The sequence below is a fragment of the Mesitornis unicolor genome, unplaced genomic scaffold (assembly GCF_000695765.1).
Source record: "Mesitornis unicolor isolate BGI_N332 unplaced genomic scaffold, ASM69576v1 scaffold25195, whole genome shotgun sequence".
In the NCBI taxonomy this organism is placed as follows: domain Eukaryota; kingdom Metazoa; phylum Chordata; class Aves; order Mesitornithiformes; family Mesitornithidae; genus Mesitornis; species Mesitornis unicolor.
In genome coordinates this window covers 29714-48390 of record NW_010185199.1, presented here as the reverse complement: position 1 = coordinate 48390, position 18677 = coordinate 29714, and the positions used below count along the sequence as shown (strand labels likewise).

Sequence of the window (18677 nt, the reverse complement as noted above, 5' to 3'; positions counted from 1 at the left end):
CACCGCGGGGGCTGCCCGGGAGGTCACCGCCGTCTCAGCCTCCCTCCCCCCTTCTCATCCCGGTCATACATGTACTGAACAGGAGAAAACTGAGCCCCCTGGAGAGCAACCCCGGGCTTTTGGGAAGTTTGACGTCCCATCGCACAGGGCTTAATTTAATCGGGACGGTTAGGCAAGGGCTTGGGTGTATTTAGGACATGAGTTGAAGGGTTGGATCCTCATGAGTGAAGCACATGTTTAGTGCCAGTCTTCTGCTCAGGGAAGAGTTCGATCCCACAAACTGATAAGAGAGCAACATCAGAGGGGCATGAACCTACCCCAGCCAGCACTGCCCACTCTCTCCATAAAACTCAACCAAAAAAGATACAGAACCCACTTGTGTCCAAAACCAGGAGGAACAACTCAGGACCCATCAGTGCACAGACAGACTCAGTAGTAAAACCCCACGAGGATAAAATTTGTATTTTCTGTTGAGAACCAGCCTGGAAAGAAGGTTAAGGCAGCTCACCAGCAGCACATCACCCTGGACCTAGCACCTGCCTCTGGGGTCAGGTTTTTTCAGAACTCAGCTTATATCCCTCATCCATACCAAGGGAAAAAGCAACCCTGCAGCTTCCTTTAATTCCCCTCTCCAGATCAACACCTTTAGGGAAAAAAAAAATTGGGACCTGGAAGCCACCAGAGCCATCTTAAATACAGCTGTAACTCTGGTGAGAAATGGCTGCATGGGCTTAATTTCTGTGAAAATGCCTCTAGCTGCTGGAGCCAACCCTCAGGGCCGTGTATTACAACTGGACACAGGAACAGACACAGGCCAAAGCCCCCAGCTGCACCCATGGAGCTCAACAGGGAGCTGACACACTTGGTTGCGGCTTCTGCAGTACTTAAGATTAATATTTACGCATATCAAAGTATAATGAAGAATTCTGGCAATATTCAACGGTTGGGTTTGACGTTCCCCCACTGACGGTTTCCTCCCACCTGTGCAAATGAAGATGATTACCAGCCCTTTTTCCAGCAAGTCGACCAGATCAGCTGTACCCAAAACTCAACCACATGCATACAAAGGTATTTATCCTGAAAACAAGATGTATCTTAGCAGGTTACAATTTTTTCGTTATTCTTTCCTTATCAACACACTTTTTCTAACACCAAGAGCCTTTGAGAAATTAATTTCCATCTGAAAACAAACAAGGGCTGAAAAGTTTACAATGGAACCCATCTTTCAAGGACGTTTCCTTTTAAATTGCACAATGTGGCTCTTAGCAAGGAAAATAAATAAAACTTAATCCCTCTGCATTCCAGCTGGCATTTTTTTTCCCCAAGCTAGAAGCAAACAATCATTTTAAAGAAAACTCAGACTATGGCCAATTAAGGGACTGTATATAATTTCATTTATAAATACCAGATAGCTATTCAATTGATTATTTTGATCCAATTAGGTCCGTTTTACATTTTAAATTCCTAAGAATTAATGTCACTTAAACACATTGCAGTCCTAGGCTTTTCACATCTGTTGCTGCAAAATCCCGCAGATCGTCTGGTCTTTGGCTGTTGCATTAGCCAAGAGAGTTTCAGCTACCAGGTTTATTTAAGGATGTGGATTGCAAGCCTCCAGGAAATGGCAAACACTGGGAAAAATAACGTCTAATTACTTGAACACATAGTTTTGGGGTTTTTTGATTGGTTGCTTATGCATATATTGTTTTTCTTTTATATCTTACCTCTTTAACCAAGATGGTCATATCTTTATGTTTGTGTGTGTGCTAGATATGCTGTCTCTTAGCAGTGTTTATTATACTTCAAGTTGTAGACAGCTCACCAAGTTTTGCAGGCTACCTTTTTTCTCTAAAAGGCAGTGTTTGTTTCCAAGAGAACAACCAATACCTCAGAGCCACAGGATACCTTTGCCAAGTGGTTTATCAGCTGGATCATAACTTTCTTCATGAAAACAGATGGGACTTCCCTGGCCAGAGCCCCCACACCAGCTCCAGGCGCTCCCAGGCAAATCCATCCAGTGCTGCCCTAAGGAGACCCCGCACCAACAGCCTTGGACCTGGCAAGGTGCTAATAAGTGAAGTTACAAAAAATAGGCATTTTCAAAAAGAGAACTGATACCTTCAGGGCATGGAGGAGTGAACTGTGATCCTTCATGTCATCAAACATGCGTGCCACAAAATCAATTCCTTTCTAAACTCAGTATTGTAACACTAAGAATAACTGAGTTTAAAATTGCATTCGCTGACACCTTTATAAGTGCAAGCAAAGCCACAGAGATTAGCGGGGAAATGTATTTGTCAGTCTTTCCCACAAATGTGTTTTGTGGGGTGACATCACAGGCAAGACTTGGAATAAGCAACCCTAACGGGACAGACCTAGCTAATACACAACAGCTCCAGACACTGCGGGGACCGGAAAATTCAGTAAAGGCCTCTTCATGCAAATTTAACATGCAGGAGTTAAAAAGCCAGCACCAATCCAGGAGTGACCTCCGCAGCCCTCCTCAGAGCAGCGCAGACCAGCGGTGGTCCACGGGTCCTTCCTCCTGTAGAGCTTCCCACCCAGCGATTACTGCACCCTGACATACGCCTGCCCCAAACCAACCGGGCTTCCTCCACTCGCTCTCCTGACCCCAACAAAACCCACTCTAATTTGGTTACTTTCATTCTGAATGCTTCCCAACACCACCACATGCTTCAAATGGCCAGTTCTCCTTCCCAAGAGTGGGGTTTTTTAGACACTGACATCAACTTTCTTGTATTTTATATCTTATTTGCTAGAGATAACTTGAATTTTGAACCAAGTGAAATCAAACTCCTTAACTGTCTCTGCCAGCTAGGAAAAATGTTACACATTCAGATAGTTTAAGCCCAAACTCTCCTATCTTTTAGGAAAAGAACTGAGGTAGCTTAGAAATTGAATTTAAAGTTAATAAGGGACTTGGATTGAAGAGATTTTCCCACACTGGAAAACCTTATGCATTTCAAGAACTCTCTGCCTTGGCATAAGGAAGGAAGCAGCTTCTGCTGCAAAACAGCCAAAAGCAATGCAATTCAACCCAAGGCTTTCAAACCCAGCTCCTAGGCACAGATTTATTTGCTCTTCCCATGGAGTCATCTCACCATATGCAAATCCATTTCCCTGAGCCCAGAGCAATGGGCTCCGTAAATCAGTAGTGCTGGGATGCTCAATAGGACTGGCTACAGACACACCATCGCACCATGCAATCACTGCTCCCCTTTCCAACAAAAAGCCAACCAGCCATAAAATTCCCAGCTGTTCCCATTGTATCACCTAGCTGGAAGGATCTTTTTGAGTCCAAATGTTCGTCAATCACGCCACCATCAGAAGGAGCCCACATGAAGATGATCTCAAGCCTCAGCCTACAGTTACAGCCTGACCGTAAACACTCAAAAAGCATTTTTTTCCCATTTACTCATGCACAGCTGCAGAGAAAAAGAGAATGAACTTGAAGCAAGCAGTGTCCAAGAGGGAGTTCTGCACCAGACGAAGCGCAGAGGTCAGGAACATTCCCCCAGATGGGCTACAGAGCATCAAGGCAGACGGTTCATTTCATTCCTTACCTCCCTGCTCCCACATAGCAGCCCTCCCCCTTCTTCTCCTGTTCCCCTTCAAGTTATGCAGTTTATTCCTCCTGCAAGATCTAACTTGGTGTGAGTTTTGGCAGTTCTCACTTCATCCCTGAACTTCCTGACCCGTCAGATACAGCCTGCTTGGCTTATCAGTATTTATTTCCCACCCACCCCCCAACCCCTGCAGGCTTATTTTTAAGTTCCTTCTAGAGCTAGCTGTCCTCAGTTCTTCAGAAAACGGTATTCTGTCAGCATTTTTGAGTTGGAAAAAACAAAAATGAAGGGAAAATGAGCACACGCTCCTTAAACTTTCTATTCCAGCGGATTTAAGTAACCGGTCAGCTCTGCAGCATGAACACTGCAGCAAAGCACACCCTACACCTCAGCTTGCTGTTACAAACAACTCTTTGTACTGCTGTTGGCACCTAATGAAGGTAACTTCCACCTTTCAAGAAAAGCCCTGTTCCCGTGAACTCTCCAAACTAGCAGCCTCTCCTCCTCCTTTCCCTCCTCCTGCTCTTGAAAAGATCCTCCGTACAGAAAAGAGGTGCATCAGAGCTGTTTTCATCTCCTCACGCCCCTCTTGCCAGGATGCAGAGCTCTGCTAAGGTTGCCTGAGCCTCTGCACCTTTGAGCGCCTTCTCCAGCACCGAAAAGTTGCTTTTGGCTCACTCCAGTGGGGAATCCTGTGGCAGCATTTCTCCTAAAAGACAGCACGTACCTTCCTAGGCCATCAGGCTCCTCTCCAGTGCCACATCCACGTTTCCGATCCACAGTCCTGGCACAGGGCAGGTGTTGAATCTGCTGTGGGCCTGTTGGTTCCTAGCGAGCAGTCTCCAGGCGCACTTACCTCTTACTGAGGTTGGTGTAAATCCACAGCCCTTTCCTCTAGCTTTTGCATTACCAATTAGCTATGAATAATTCAGGGCAGAAATTAAAAGGTTCATTGCCAAGACATCAGTCAAGCTAAGAAGCAGCTTCTCAGCATAAGCAGTGAAGGCAAACCTTGGTTTTTTGCTTACTTTTTCACCACCACTTCCTGTATTCATGAAAGCGATGATGTGACACTGTGTGGGATTGCAACTGGAGTTGATGACCCCCGTGATTCCCTTCTGCCCTCACATGAATACTGCAGATGAGCACAAGTTCCTCTCCTCCTTTCCTTGCATTCACCCCGAGGTATCTGTGGAGCACTCACAACCCCTCCAGCCTTCATTTCCCAAGGCTGACCAAGCCCAGCTCTTCTCATCTCCTGTCCCCAGCACTTGAGGTACCACTCGCTCTCTACCATGGACATGAGGTGATCTCACACAAAGGAAAAGGTTCCCATCACTGGCGTGAGGAACTTCTGGGGTCACCTTTCTGCACCCAGTGTCAGCAGCAGGGTTTAACAGAGCATCCTTCAAAAACATATCCTGTGAACTGAGGGAAAGTGTTGCACTACACTGAAGAGGCACCCCGTAACAGTGCTGCTTCCCGTTTCCTGCCTCCACAGACTTTTAAGTGTGGCTAGAATGGAAACAGTCGGATTAAAAGCTTGGACACATACAAAACATCTTTTTGAGAAAGATTCAATTCCACAGAAATGCAGGCAAGGAAGGGCAGGACCCAAAACAACTGATCAACAAAGTGAAAAAGAAGGGTTCGAGAAAACAATTCTCATCATCCACCCCCTCAAACACACCCAGCTGTTAATAAAAGCTTTGCAATGATCCATGAAGCATGCGGTAAACCCAAATTTCTGATCAACATGCAAGAAAACACAACTGAGATACAGGATGCAAGGATGGCGTAACTGAGATTCCCATCCCGTCAGGTGGGAACAGCAAAAGTTTGGGTTTTGCCTGGGGCAAACGTGCCTCAGTCTTCTGCTGCTGTTCTGATAGTACTGGCGAGAATCTGGTGGCAAGGACCAGAGGAGGCCAGGAGGCACCACCAGGACACCCAGCAGCGAAATGGAAATGGAGGAGAAAGCACGCATCACAAGTTCCACTGGTCCACGCATCAAAACACACACTTAATTCATGGAATTTCAGTACAAGAATCACATAACCAGGTGTAAAAAAATCTTCAAATGTAATTTATTAAGACATTCAGCTATGTCTGTCAGTCTACATCCAAATTTACTACTAAAAATAAAATAGTATCACATTTCACATTAGGAATACCGACTTTGAAAAACACTTGAGTCAAGCCTATCGTATAAATAAGTGACTAATTTCTCTTCATATCAAAATTCACATAAAAAAATTGCCTGCCCCCTACTCCCACCTATTTCCCCACCCCAGTCCCTAGTTCTACTTGAAGCCATGATGCATGTAAAAATTTAAGTATGGACATGTCCTTGTCAAAGAAAAAAGGTGCAAACCTATTAACAGCTTTAAAAGTGGCATTTGCGGAGTCTGATCATACACAATAATGTACTCATTCCCAAAGTGCAAATATCGCCAGAGTTTAATACTGTTTTAATTCAGCTGCAAGAATTAAACATTACACAGCACAGTATTGCAAGGCCTCTATCTGTGCCCTAAAACTCATCCCACTTTCCTCCTGCACACGGCAGCAGAGGTCAAAGTGCTCATCAGAGCTTTAGTTTACTTCATGCAGCCCAGACTGTGCCCATTATTAGCAAAAGGTTCATATACATCAAAATATTGAAGACTCCGTCATAAAAGTCAAGAGTCGCTATAGATTACATGAATTCAAATGCAACTGCCCCACCAAGAACACCCAAAGCATACACATGACGTATTAAGAGTGCTTCCATCTTCCAGTACAATCACTGCTGTTGTATCTTTGATTTTTGCTTACGTGCCATGAAAAATTTTGTCAGCAACCAAAGCTGCAGCTCAGTCGGACAGCAGCAGCTCGCCGCATCTGACGCCTCTCAGGTACCCGGGACATGGCTGTACGCGACGCCCTCTTCCTGCCCAAATCCAAAGCTAGCGTTCTGTCCATCTGCCTACAACCTCTTGCAGACCTCTTGTTCCTCTTGGCCCTCACCTACGTTTTTAAAACACTCTTTTCATTACAATTCATTTCCAGACATCCTTCCTATGCCCACAGTTCAGAGAGCTTCTGGAGTCGTTTCTACTGCATCTCACTGGAGTTACCACTACCAAGCAGCCCACAAAAATCAGCATGGGAGATTACGTTTTGACCAGCATTAAGAGCTAAACTTCTTTCACAGCTGTGGAAGGATAGGTTTTCTTCTGAGTCAAACTTGGATCTCTGAAATGTGTTTGTTCCCACATCATCCTCTGTCACCTCAGAGCTGGACACAAACCCTTGGGTCTTGAGTGGGGCACCCCTCTGGGGCTGCAATGAGTTCTGCAGCACAGGCTGCTCCCTGGGCGGCCTCACACGGGCTTGTGTCACTGTCCATGCTTTGAGACCGCTCCGCCTCAGAGGCCTCCAGGCTGTCCTGTCCATCAGCAACCTGTCCATTGCTCTTGCTCGAGCTGCCTTTCGTATTTGGCCCATGGTCATGTTCAACGCCTGGGGGCTCAGCTGCATCTCCAGGTCTGGCATTTTGCTCTGCACTAGGGTTTGGCTGTTGAACTGGCTCTGGTCCCAGTCCTGGTAGCTGTGACGGGCTCTTAAGTTGGCAGTGGCACAGAGGGCAGGTTTCTTGCACATACAGCCATTTCTTAAGACAACCCGCATGAAAAAAATGGCTACATGGTGTGATTACAGCAGTTTTCATATCCTGAAAGACACAAAAAAGAAAGAACATATTATTCGCAAGCCAAATCCTTTCCTCTCACCCCATACATCTAACAGGTCCACTAAGCACAGAGGAGACAGAGGCAGTCTACAGGCAAGTAAAAGAACCCATACCAACAAGCCTCCACATTCAAATGCACACACAATTCAACCACAGGCCAGGTCCGGCTGTGATTACAGGAATTAGAAACTAGGCAAAAAGCTTTTTTTTATGAGGCATTATTACACTTAAATAAAAGCTTTTGTAGGATGAGAGTCACAGGATTCATTGGCTTAAGAAACAATTCTGGAAGTACCACACTTACAGATACAACACGTTAACAACAGCAAACCAGAAGCGGCATTAACACCCTAACTGTCAGCTGAGACCCACGTATTACAGCCTGGTGTTTTAAACATCTGGCAGAGGTAGTTTTAATTTGTGATTCTGTGAAAACAGCAGGCTGTGGAGATCACCTAGTCTAGGCGATTCTGCTCTGGCAGGGGGTTTGGACTAGATGATCTTTCGAGGTCCCTTCCAACTCCTAATATTCTGTAGTTTTACTCCTCAGATAATCGGTATCAAGTTCAATCCAACTGCCCACTAATAATCCTAGGGTAGTTCTTTCACGGTCATACATAACTACAATTTCTATCCAAGAGAAAGACTTTGGAGCCAGAGGTGAGATGAAGATATTACTTTCTGCATGAATTTCTAACGTCTTTACATCTGCTGGCTTATATTAGACAGACCCTTCACCTTTTGATAATTAGGTTTCTTTCATAAAACTGACATTGCGCATGAAGTCTGCAGAGACTGATCTGCTTCTACAGAATAATAACAAATCAGCTACTGAGTACATACTGTCTTTTACTATTGAAATCTTCCACTAATGAAGAAAGGGCACATTTCTATCACTACTGAGACCGGCTCAACCCAAACACAAGTTTCAAAGAAGCTCAAGGGCAGAGTTTGTTGTGTAACTGGAGAAAAAAAGAATTAAAGTTTAAACACATCCAAACTCTCTTTTTATTCATAAAAACTATTTTGGTGACAGACTTTAAATCAGTTTACACAAAACAGAAAACTGGGTAAACCAAGTAACTTACCGAGTACATTATTACTCATTAAGCGTAATTCAAGGAACTTATTCTACTAGTGGCAGACTGAACTTGACAGTCTGGAGGTATTAAAGTTAGAGCCAATCTTCTGACACTTATAGTATTCTTACCTGGTAGCAGATGGCACAGATATCATTGTGTTGCTCCAACTGCTCTTTGGTGGCAACGGGCAGCGATTTGATCTTATTCACAGCATCTCTGCGAAGAAGGAAACTCTTCCACCCCAACTGGGCCCGCAACCACACGTTGTAGTAGGAGTGAATGAAGATGATCACAGAGCCCATGACAGTCCATTCACCAAAGATCGTTTCCGAGACACCGTACGCCACCACGCAGAGAGCGACGAGGAATTCCAGCAGCCGGTACGTGCCGTTGACATAATAAATCACATCATCCATATTTTCTACTGGTTCTTTTCTGAACTCCTCCACCATGAACAAAACATAAATGAAGATCGTCCCAAGCACCTGTAACACAGTGCAAGACCACGAGCTCAGCATTCAGTTCTGAACTGAAGTCGTTCAGCATTGACCACAGAGCTCTGTACGCACAGTGCTCCCAAATCAGACACAGGGCAGAGGCAAGCCCTAAAGCAGAAAAAGTGTTGCTGAACTTCAAGAAAACTGAAAGTCATTCTGTCTTGCGAAGTACATAAGCTTGTTCCCAAGTACTTCCCCTTCTGTACCTTCCTGAGTCCAGAACATAGCTGATTAAGCAAAACTGCTGAGTATCGTGAGGGATTATTTTATAAATTTAATAATTAAAAGAACCAAGTTACAACAAATACTCACAGTACATAACATTTCCTGTATTTACACTACCGTGTTTTGAATACCAGGTTGCTTTTAAAGAGCCATAGCTAAGTAACAATATATAAATGAGTACTCTGGGGGGAAAAAAAACCAACAACTTTTTACTATGGTAGTTAGGCCCTCAAAAGCCTTCTGGCTTTACAACTTGACACAGACTTCTATTCACCTATGTTCTCAGCCCATCCCCAGGAGCTCCTTCACCTCAGATGCAGGATAAAGAAAGAGATTTTATATCATATCTTGTACTTCTGCCCTTCTATCAGCCCTGTTCTTTTCTCATCATGTATTTTCTCCCCTGGAGTAACAGGATCACAGTTGTTGCAGGGCTTCACAGTTACTACAGGGCTAATATCCTTACCTGAAGAGAGGTCAGAATACTGCTGGAGATAATGATCAACAGCCAGAAATCCATGTGGAAAAACTGACAGATCATGTAGGCCATGTATGCGGGGAACACAAGCAAGAACAAGCAGAGGCTGACTGCTCGGAAGTGCTTCCACAGACTCCTGTAAACAACACCATAGGTTATTATTTTAAGTCAGATTTGAGTGTCAGAATAAGAACAGACCGACTGCTGGATGCAGGCACATTGCATGTTTGCTCAAGGCTTTAACTTGTTGAAAGGAGTCTGTTTTACTTGGGCAGAGTCATTCCCAGCACGCATGCCTCCAGCACACACAGTATGAAAAGTTCCCTCTCGTCTGACCTTTATTTTCAATACAAAGATTGTAATAAAAAAAATATTCACCTACAGGAGCTGTCGTACTGGGTCAAGTCAGTGGTTAGACAAATTAAGTACTTAAGATACTGAATGATTCAGATTAAAGTGGCTGACATACACAAAGCTATTAAACATGCATGTAACTTTGTACATTTTCTATATAGACCAGATTCTTCCAGTTTATGTATTTATTACAACTCTTTATGTCTGTTTGCTAATACACACAGCGTTAAGACATTTCCTTTCATCATCAGATTTAACCCTGCTGCCTTTACAAGTATATTCCCCAGTTCAGGGATTACAAAAGAAGAAATGTAGTGGGCCTTGAACATTCATCTCTGCCAGTTCTTATTCTGCTCCCGTCATTTACTTCTTCCTAATCTCCTCCCCAACCTAAACACACCATTGATCTTTTTACACCCACCCATTTGTGAAGCCTTTTGGAGTATCTCCAGTAATTTACTATACTACCCCTACATGTTCCTCAGGTTGTATCTGAACCTCATTTAGCTCTGGAAATGAGCTACAGAAAAAGTGAAAGTACTGGGGGACAGGACAGCAGCAGCAACGGCCTAATCTAATCCAGTCTGAGGGATGCAGTCAGAATGCTACTGTGAGGTCTGCAATTCTGTGTCTGTGAGGGAGGAAGGAAGAGCTGAAGTGGAATTTATCCTGATCCCAGTTGATTTAGAACTGCCTGGGAGATGTGGCAGAGGAGTTAAAACTTGCTGTCACCACAGACTGCTTGTTTAAGCTGGGCAGATGCTTATATCCTGGCTCTACTCCCTTTCCCTCTGTTACTATATTTGAAGTTCACGTCGCTGCAGGCAGAACACGCTGGCTACAAGTAGCCTCTAACCAAAACAAACTCCCTACACATAAATAAACCTTCTCTTTTAGTCCTTCACTTACAGTTTACAGAAAGGGAAAAGGCACAAGCAATTAACAAAGATACAAACAGATTAATACAAGAACATCAGATAAGTTTAATTTGTGTTTGTTGAGGAGCTGTAACAACAACCCCACATGATCAAAACATCTGGTACACTAATGCAAGCCTTCCACCTCTTATTTTCTGTCAGTAAAACCTACTATTTTAGAATCACAGCCTCACAAAAAAATAGGTTTTACAGTATCTAACCCAAGGTCACTAGAAACTTCTCATCCTCAACAGCTGTCAGACAACTGCATTAGAGGGAAACCTATCCATCTGCAGGGGTTAAGCAAAACCATTCTGCAAATCCACGCAATGGAGTGTGGGTGGGGAGAGAGCACAGGCTCTGCAGTCCTGGATTTGCTTCACTGAGACCACAGTGCACAGACACTCCTGCTAGGCAGGATAATCACTGAACAGTTTAATACTCAGAGTGGGCAACCAGCAGCTGCAGAACAGCCTGGTCTTGCACAGGCTGGATGGACACACTCCTGAGCAGGAGCAGGTGACCAAAGTCACCCATTTGCCAGCATGCAGCATGGTGAAAAGAGTAACCATGTGCCCTTAAGGGAGTAGTATACAGAGGGGAAAAAACTAGGGAATTTAGACTAGAAAAGAAATCTGTATACAGAAAAGAAAAGACAGAGCAACTTTACAAGCTATTACAAATCCAAATCAGGCCATCAATTACTGGTTTATAACCTCCTAAAACAGCATTGAGTAACTTTCAACTTAGGAAATCAGTCTCTTACTTGTCCCTTGAGGCTCCCAATGCCAAGACAATGGGATCAGCAATTTCCAGCATGGACTGAAGGATGGATGCCACCACAATGAAAAGGATAATACTGAGCAGGAACGCCCGATGCACAACTTGGAGCTCAATCAAACCTGTCTGCACAGCCAGGATCAGCAGTGTGACTCCTTCCGTCATTCCCCTGCAGATCAACAGTCAAAAGAACAAACGATCACATATTTCTGTGTGTGAATGTTGGTTCAAAAATACACCTTGAAACACAAGGAAATTTGCTGTCTGTGTCTGCCATAATCCTTCAAATGTCACTGGTTTTAGCTTTTACTGATGTCCCTGCTAAGGTTTTAACCAGAGAGGAAAGTTTTAAAAAACACTGCAGTGTTGGGGTTAGGAAGTAGCAGATTTCAGAACCCTGATCCTGACCAGCAGTGTGTGGGGTACATCCAGCCCAGCAGACACCACTCAATGACAAGGTCCCCCCCAGCACAAAGCATTTTAAAGATCCAGGTTGTGCCTTAAAAGGAGGAACCCGCCACCCTCCGTACTGCCTACACAAGTCTGAAGCAGCCCTGCTAAATGTACACCTGGGCACCAGCCATCCTCATTCCTAGATCACCATGAGGACCCTCTCCACCTCTTATATTTCACCATCACCATGCTCCTGCCTGTCCTTTGGACTTGGGGAAACACATCCTTGACTCAACAACCCACTCGGTGCCCAGTTTAGGCAAATCTGCAATTTAGCCATCTTTCAGTGGCTCTGTACCTATACCAAATACAGCTGCCCACTTCTTTTAGGCCTGGAACCTCAGACTGAATTTAGTATCTTCAAGGAGCACATTCTACCACCAGTTCAAGTACAGACCACTGAGCATTGCATGCTTCTCCAAAAGATGCTTTTATGTAGGCTACTCCTGGGCAACTCTGATTTATACCATTTTTGCTTCCGCATCTTGGAATCCAAAATGTAAAATATTCTTTGCATAAGGTCTGAACTTTCTATAGAGTCAGGGCTAGATTAACTGTAAGAGGTAGTGTCATACCTAGAATCCCAATTTCATATTGGATGAGTTGGGGCAACCATTAAGAAAAGGCAGTTTCTATATTTTGGCTATTTCCCATAGTAATTTACAGGCAATCCATACAATGCTGTGTTTTAAGCCCCACAGATCAGTAATGTTTCACACATGACTACAGGGTAAATGAGGAAACTGAAATGTGAAGCATTTATATTATCCAAGCATGTGAAAATTTTTCAGTGACTCATATAATGAAAGCACTAAGACAAAGTCTGCAATTATAAATCCCAATTAGCAGCACTGAATTTGTTACAGAAATGAACCATCTCCCAAGAAGTCAGTGACAAGCTATGACAATCCTTCCAACGCACACATACCAGAAGCCTGTTAAGGATATCCAACAGCTGTAAGTTTAAAAACTGCAATGCAAGCCATATATTTCTATAATGCAACCCATATATTTCTATATAAATCCCATTTTGCCTGCTTTTTAGACCATAGGCACAACAAGGCACTTACCTGTTCATAGCAGGATCATTCATGAATGCTCGGTAACCCTGCAGGTAAAACTTGCAGAGAGTCAGAACTCCCAAAGCAACAAAAGAGACTGTGAAGACCAAGCCCAGCAGCGAGTATGGAGTGCTACAGCATTCTGCAATACTGGGAGGAGAGAAGGAAAAACAAAGAGGAAAGGTCCGTTAATTAAAAACAATGATAGGCTTTCCCCTTGTCCTGTTAACTCCACAAGCTGGTTTTAAAGCAAAATTGGATTGCTTTAATGAAAATATTAAAAGCTCTATGCAGCCACAGAATTCTCCTATGAAAAGAAAGGAATGAGAGGCATTTGTTACTTCTTTCCCAGACACAACTTCATCTCAGCTGCCTGGCTAATGATGCCGTCAGGCTGGAGCTGGGGCTCCGCTGCGGTATTTCTCCAGTCCCTCTCCAGAGCTGTGCCACACGGTGGCACTGTCCTGCTTGCGTAGGTAGGGCTTTCACAGCCAACAGTCGATTGAGAGCCACACTGCACACAGGTTACTTCAAAATTTCAGCCAGCTACCAGAAACACAGAGTTAAAGCAGATGGATTTACTAAGGCACTTTCCACACAGATCCACAACAGTGCAAACAAATATCAAAGTGCTAAATGCTACGGAAAAGCGGACCTATGCTACTCTTGATTTTAAAGAGCAGAACAGAACTGTTCAGTGTTTTTATTTTTGAGTACATGAATTGAGGGGCACTGAATGGAACCATATGGATCCAAACAATCAAAATGGGTATTTGATCATACAGACCAAGCTGAGCTGTGAAACTCGGGATCTTTCAAATGACAAGTGTAGACAGGTTCAAAGCAGAAAGCACAAATTAACAGCAGAGAAGTCTTTTGAGGGTCACTGAATACACATTAACCATATCCAGGTAACGCAGCCTGACAACTGAAGTTGGATGTGGGACTGGGCGAGTCCTAGGAAGCATCCTGTTTGTCATGTTACGGGTGGGTGTCCTTTCAGGCACCCTTTTACAGCCCCTGCTGGAAACAGGATCCTAGCACTTGATCTGACCCAGCATAGCCACAGCAAAATCCTTACAAAAATCGGGCACAGCTATTCTGTGCACCCTAAATACTCTCACCTGAATTGCAGCTACACTATTTTAAGTTATCATTACAGTTAAAGGGCACAGATGCAGAAGTCACTTTATGAATTGCAGCTACACTATTTTAAGTTATCATAACAGTTAAAGGGCACAGATGCAGAAGGCACTTTCTTTCATGGAAAAGCACATCTTCTCTTCCATTTCACAAACCAGCCAGCACTACATTCTTAACTGGCCTGACAAGGTATTTCAGCTCCCTCCCAAGGGGTAAGAGGCTGTTAGTGGTACTACCAGTTTGTGTTTAAGATGAATAAATGTTGATTATTTTTCTACTGTGACAGAGCAAACACTGAGAACATCTGCATTGTCTTCCTGTATTTTTGCAACTGCAGGAATAACTTCACAGAGATCAACTGGTATCCATTCGCTCATGGATCAATCCCATGCAACTCTGCAAAGCGAACTCCCGGTTTTGCCATGAATAGGGGAAGTCTAACAACTCTGATGTAGGAATAAACTCTACGTATTTACTAGGAAACAGATAGCTTCTCCCACCTCTAACTGCTGAATGCAGTACTCTATTGTAACAAAATTAAAATTGCAGCAGAGATGAACAGAAGGAAAACCTTCAGACATCAATGGTTTAGTTGACAACCAAGTAACACAGTCAGCGCTTTTACATAATGCAGTATGACACTGCAAGCAATTTTAATACTACACACAATAAAATACCTGGCATATCTTTTTAACAATACTGAATTTTGAGAGCTTACACTATGACACCATAGAGAGACATATGCACACGCTGAGGCATGTAAAAACTAAGCAACTGGAAAATCTGATTGGAAAACTGTAGTGATTAGGAGTTACTGAAACAAGCTGCCACCCAAACAGCAGAACTAATGACATATGGTCTCTAAAGACTATGTCCTACACTACCTGTGTGTTGAGACACTATTGTCTCTTTTCTCCCCATCCCAGTATTACACTAATTTGCCTAACTCACCTTCTGCAACACAGCCAGCTCCTCTCTGCCCTGCACTCCTGCTCCCTTTTGTATGCTGTATTTTCTAGTTAAACAACAGCCAGCAAAGGCACGTAGGTTCCAGCCAGAAGAATCCCTCAAATGCTTCCTATCTCTCAGTAACAGCACTAACATAAACGTCTCTCCTTTATCTTACAACCAGTTTTTACAAAGCTTTTAGGAACCTGGTATCTTTAAGGTCTTTACAACTCTGCCAAATTAACCACTGGGCTCAAAAGTTACTCTGGGAGTTGGGTACTTCAGCTGCTTGAATGAACTCAAGAATGTGTCCCACACCAGAATGATGAAACAAGATGCACAAGGCTCAGAAAGCAACACAGTCATGAATAAGATGTCAGTTGGACTGAAATACCACAGATGTAAAGCCAATTTGTATACTGAAAACAACCTATCAACCAAAGCGCTAATCATAGTTATTCCCTCATCAAAGGAGTATTTTGCTTTCTTTGAGAACTCTCCCACAGTTCTACTAATGCTGTCTGTTCTGAACGGGATCTCTGCCTCTGAAGGACATGTTTAACAGTTTACATACATGTAGCTGCAATAAGAACAAATATTTGTTGGGCATCCGAATGCAAGTGAGCCGATCTATGTATCTAGCTTCCAAAAGAGCACGCTAATTCATTTCAGAAAATAGTCAAAACAGAAAACTACCTATTTACAGATTAGTTAATTACCTTGTCAGGAAGAGGAAGAGGAGCCTCTCTCTTGAGGCAGGCTGGTCCCGTGTGCTGAAATATGAATAGATCTGAAGAGCAAATAAGACAAGCCAAAACACCATGAAAAGAACAGGGACGACCAGCTGGTTCCACAGAGACATCCCCAGAGCCAGGAGACCATACACCTCCACCACCTGGGAGAGACAGAAAAACGCAGTTTGTTATTGGTTCCCAGCACCTGTGATTTGATAACAATAAAGCCACAGGGAAGCTGAGGGTAACTCACATGGCATCAGCCATCACAAGGGACAAGAGGAGGTGCACCAAGCTATGGTTCAACAAAGGGAGAGCCCAGGTTCAGCACTGACATATCACCAGCTGATCACTACCCTGAAGGAGGGACAAGTACCTGACTGTGCAGCAAGCCATAAGACAGCTCAATGTCCCTTCCTGTGAACAACTGGCTCACAGCCGCTGACTGCAGCCTGCTCACAGCATCGGGATGAGGACACGTGCCTCAGACTCACGCACAACCCGCTCAGATCTCTTTGACCAGCTTAAGTCACAGCAGGGTTGTTTTCTCTATAGCTACTGCCAAGTCACTGCTCACACTGGATGCTGAAATAGGAGCCACATCACTTCAGCACAGTAAATATGCTTTGCTGACCTGGTTTTAGGGAAAAATTTAATACCTCAGATATTTTGTGATCTCAAAAAGAGTATGTACCAGACTTCTGACTGCTTCTAATCCACCAAGTGCTCTGAAATTCATGCTTAAGAGTTATTTCAAAAGACTCTGAAGCTCAAATTACTTCTTTTGTATTGCAAAGGCTAAGCTACAACGCAGTCACTTCCAAGAAGCTGAAACTTCATGTAGCTGGACTCAATACAAGAGGTCGAAGGGAAGTCACTCATAACTAATATTTCCTCATTGTCTGCTTCCCGCAATGACACAATCCGTAACGGCTAGCACATTTCAGCAAACGCTAAAAAGCTGCCTACTTAGCCTTTCCTGACAAGCATGAGGGATGTTACGCTCATGGGAGCTGCTGCAGTTTCTACCGTGTCTGATCGACAAGCAGTACGCTGCTGGCAGGGACACTGTGCCAAGCTCCCGCTCTTAACTCTGCACACAGACTGGTGAAGGAAGTGCCTCTGCCCTCAGGGGACTCCCTTGGCCTAGGACCAATGCAAGCAATCCTATGCAGCGCCTGGCAGGGTACTCCACCACATCAGAAAAGGGTCATGCTATGCTCATAATGTAGATTCATAACCGTGAGATATTTCTGGCATCATCTGCTGCAAGTAGGCAGCCAAGGTTCAGGACCTGCTTTTAAATTATACCTTTAGCCACACACTGAAATACAGACACACACGCCCCCCAACACACCAGAAGCTGCCTTGGCTCTGTTAGGACCTTGGCCAGACCCGTTAGGGCTGTGTCCCTGATGGTGCTGTGTTCAGGAAACCCTGCTGGTGTTTAACATCCCGATATTCACTAAGTTTTGCCACTGATATCAAAAGAGCAATCAAATCCAGACTAAAATAGTAGTAAACTCACAAACACCAGGATGTGAAAACTAGCAACTACATCAAGTTATGGCGATGGAAATACAAGTAGGAAAACATTCAAGCAGTATCCTCCTCTCAAATAAGCATACTAAGCTTGATTTGTAGTGGAGCTGCAGACAGTTGTGTGAACATATGATATCATTTTTCTTCTGTTCTGTTTCAGGAACATAGGCAAAGGGCAGCAACCTCCTGTTCTCCTGTACTGTCAATACAATGCAAAACCACCCCACACACACAGCTTTGTATTCCAACCCACGCTCTACTACACACATTTAGAAACGCAGCATACAACACTATTATGAATCCAGTGCCACATTATAAATTTTCTGCCATTTTCCCTGTATTCCCAAGGAAAAACTTTATGCTCTCTGCCTAATAAGTCAGGAGAAAGAATACGATCACTGTCCAACGGCCACGTACAAGGAATGCTTCTTTCTCCTGATTACAACCCTGTAATACAGCCTGGCATGCAGAGACTTGAAATACTGATGGGAAGGAAGAGACAAGCAACCCTAGAACTGAGGAAACTTGTGTAACGGTTGTATTTAGAATATAATTCTGACCAAAAAAAGCATCAGCAAAAATCAACTATTTCCCCCCTCACTTCAGAATGTATCTGCAATTAAAACATTCATAAGATATTGAAGTGTTTTAAACATAAGTGCCTAATAATAAAAGTTGATACACAACTCTCAAGCCCACATCCAATTTGAATACGACTTCAGGAAGCTAAACTCTGTTCATGCACATGCAAGATGGAAGTGCTGGTTTCAACCTGTCGCAAGCATTCTAGCTTCAAGGTGCATCTGTTTTACCCCAAAATGTTATCACTCTAAGCAACCTCTAAGTATGATTTTCCTGTTTTCGCTGAAAAACAAGGATATTGAAGCTTTGCCACGTAGCTCCCAAATTATTTTCAATCAGCAAATCCATAAACTAGTTACAGACAAGATCAGACCATGCTCAGTGCTGTACAAGCACAGAAGGATAATCCTGCTCTGAAGACCAATTACAAAACAAATAACCTGACAGTAATGATCAACACGACAGGCTGAGACCTTGGCACGCCAGACATCTACTGCTGCCAAGATTTTGTTTGTGTATGACAGATATGACAGCAAAGAAAAGCTTTAAAGAGGGCTTTGG

General features: G+C 43.7%; 1 protein-coding gene across 1 annotated transcript in view; it reads right to left on the bottom strand.

The window, feature by feature from the left end:
• Positions 1-6861: 6861 nt before the first annotated feature.
• RNF145 (ring finger protein 145) overlaps positions 6862-18677 on the bottom strand; it is a 33313-nt gene continuing 21497 nt past the window's right edge. Inside the window, exons 5-10 of the mRNA XM_010184773.1 lie at positions 15978-16153; positions 13177-13317; positions 11640-11822; positions 9591-9738; positions 8531-8887; positions 6862-7302 (exon numbers count right to left, since the gene is read on the bottom strand). Of these exons, the coding sequence (XP_010183075.1) occupies positions 6862-7302; positions 8531-8887; positions 9591-9738; positions 11640-11822; positions 13177-13317; positions 15978-16153 (1446 nt within the window). The remainder of the gene's footprint in view (positions 7303-8530; positions 8888-9590; positions 9739-11639; positions 11823-13176; positions 13318-15977; positions 16154-18677) is intronic.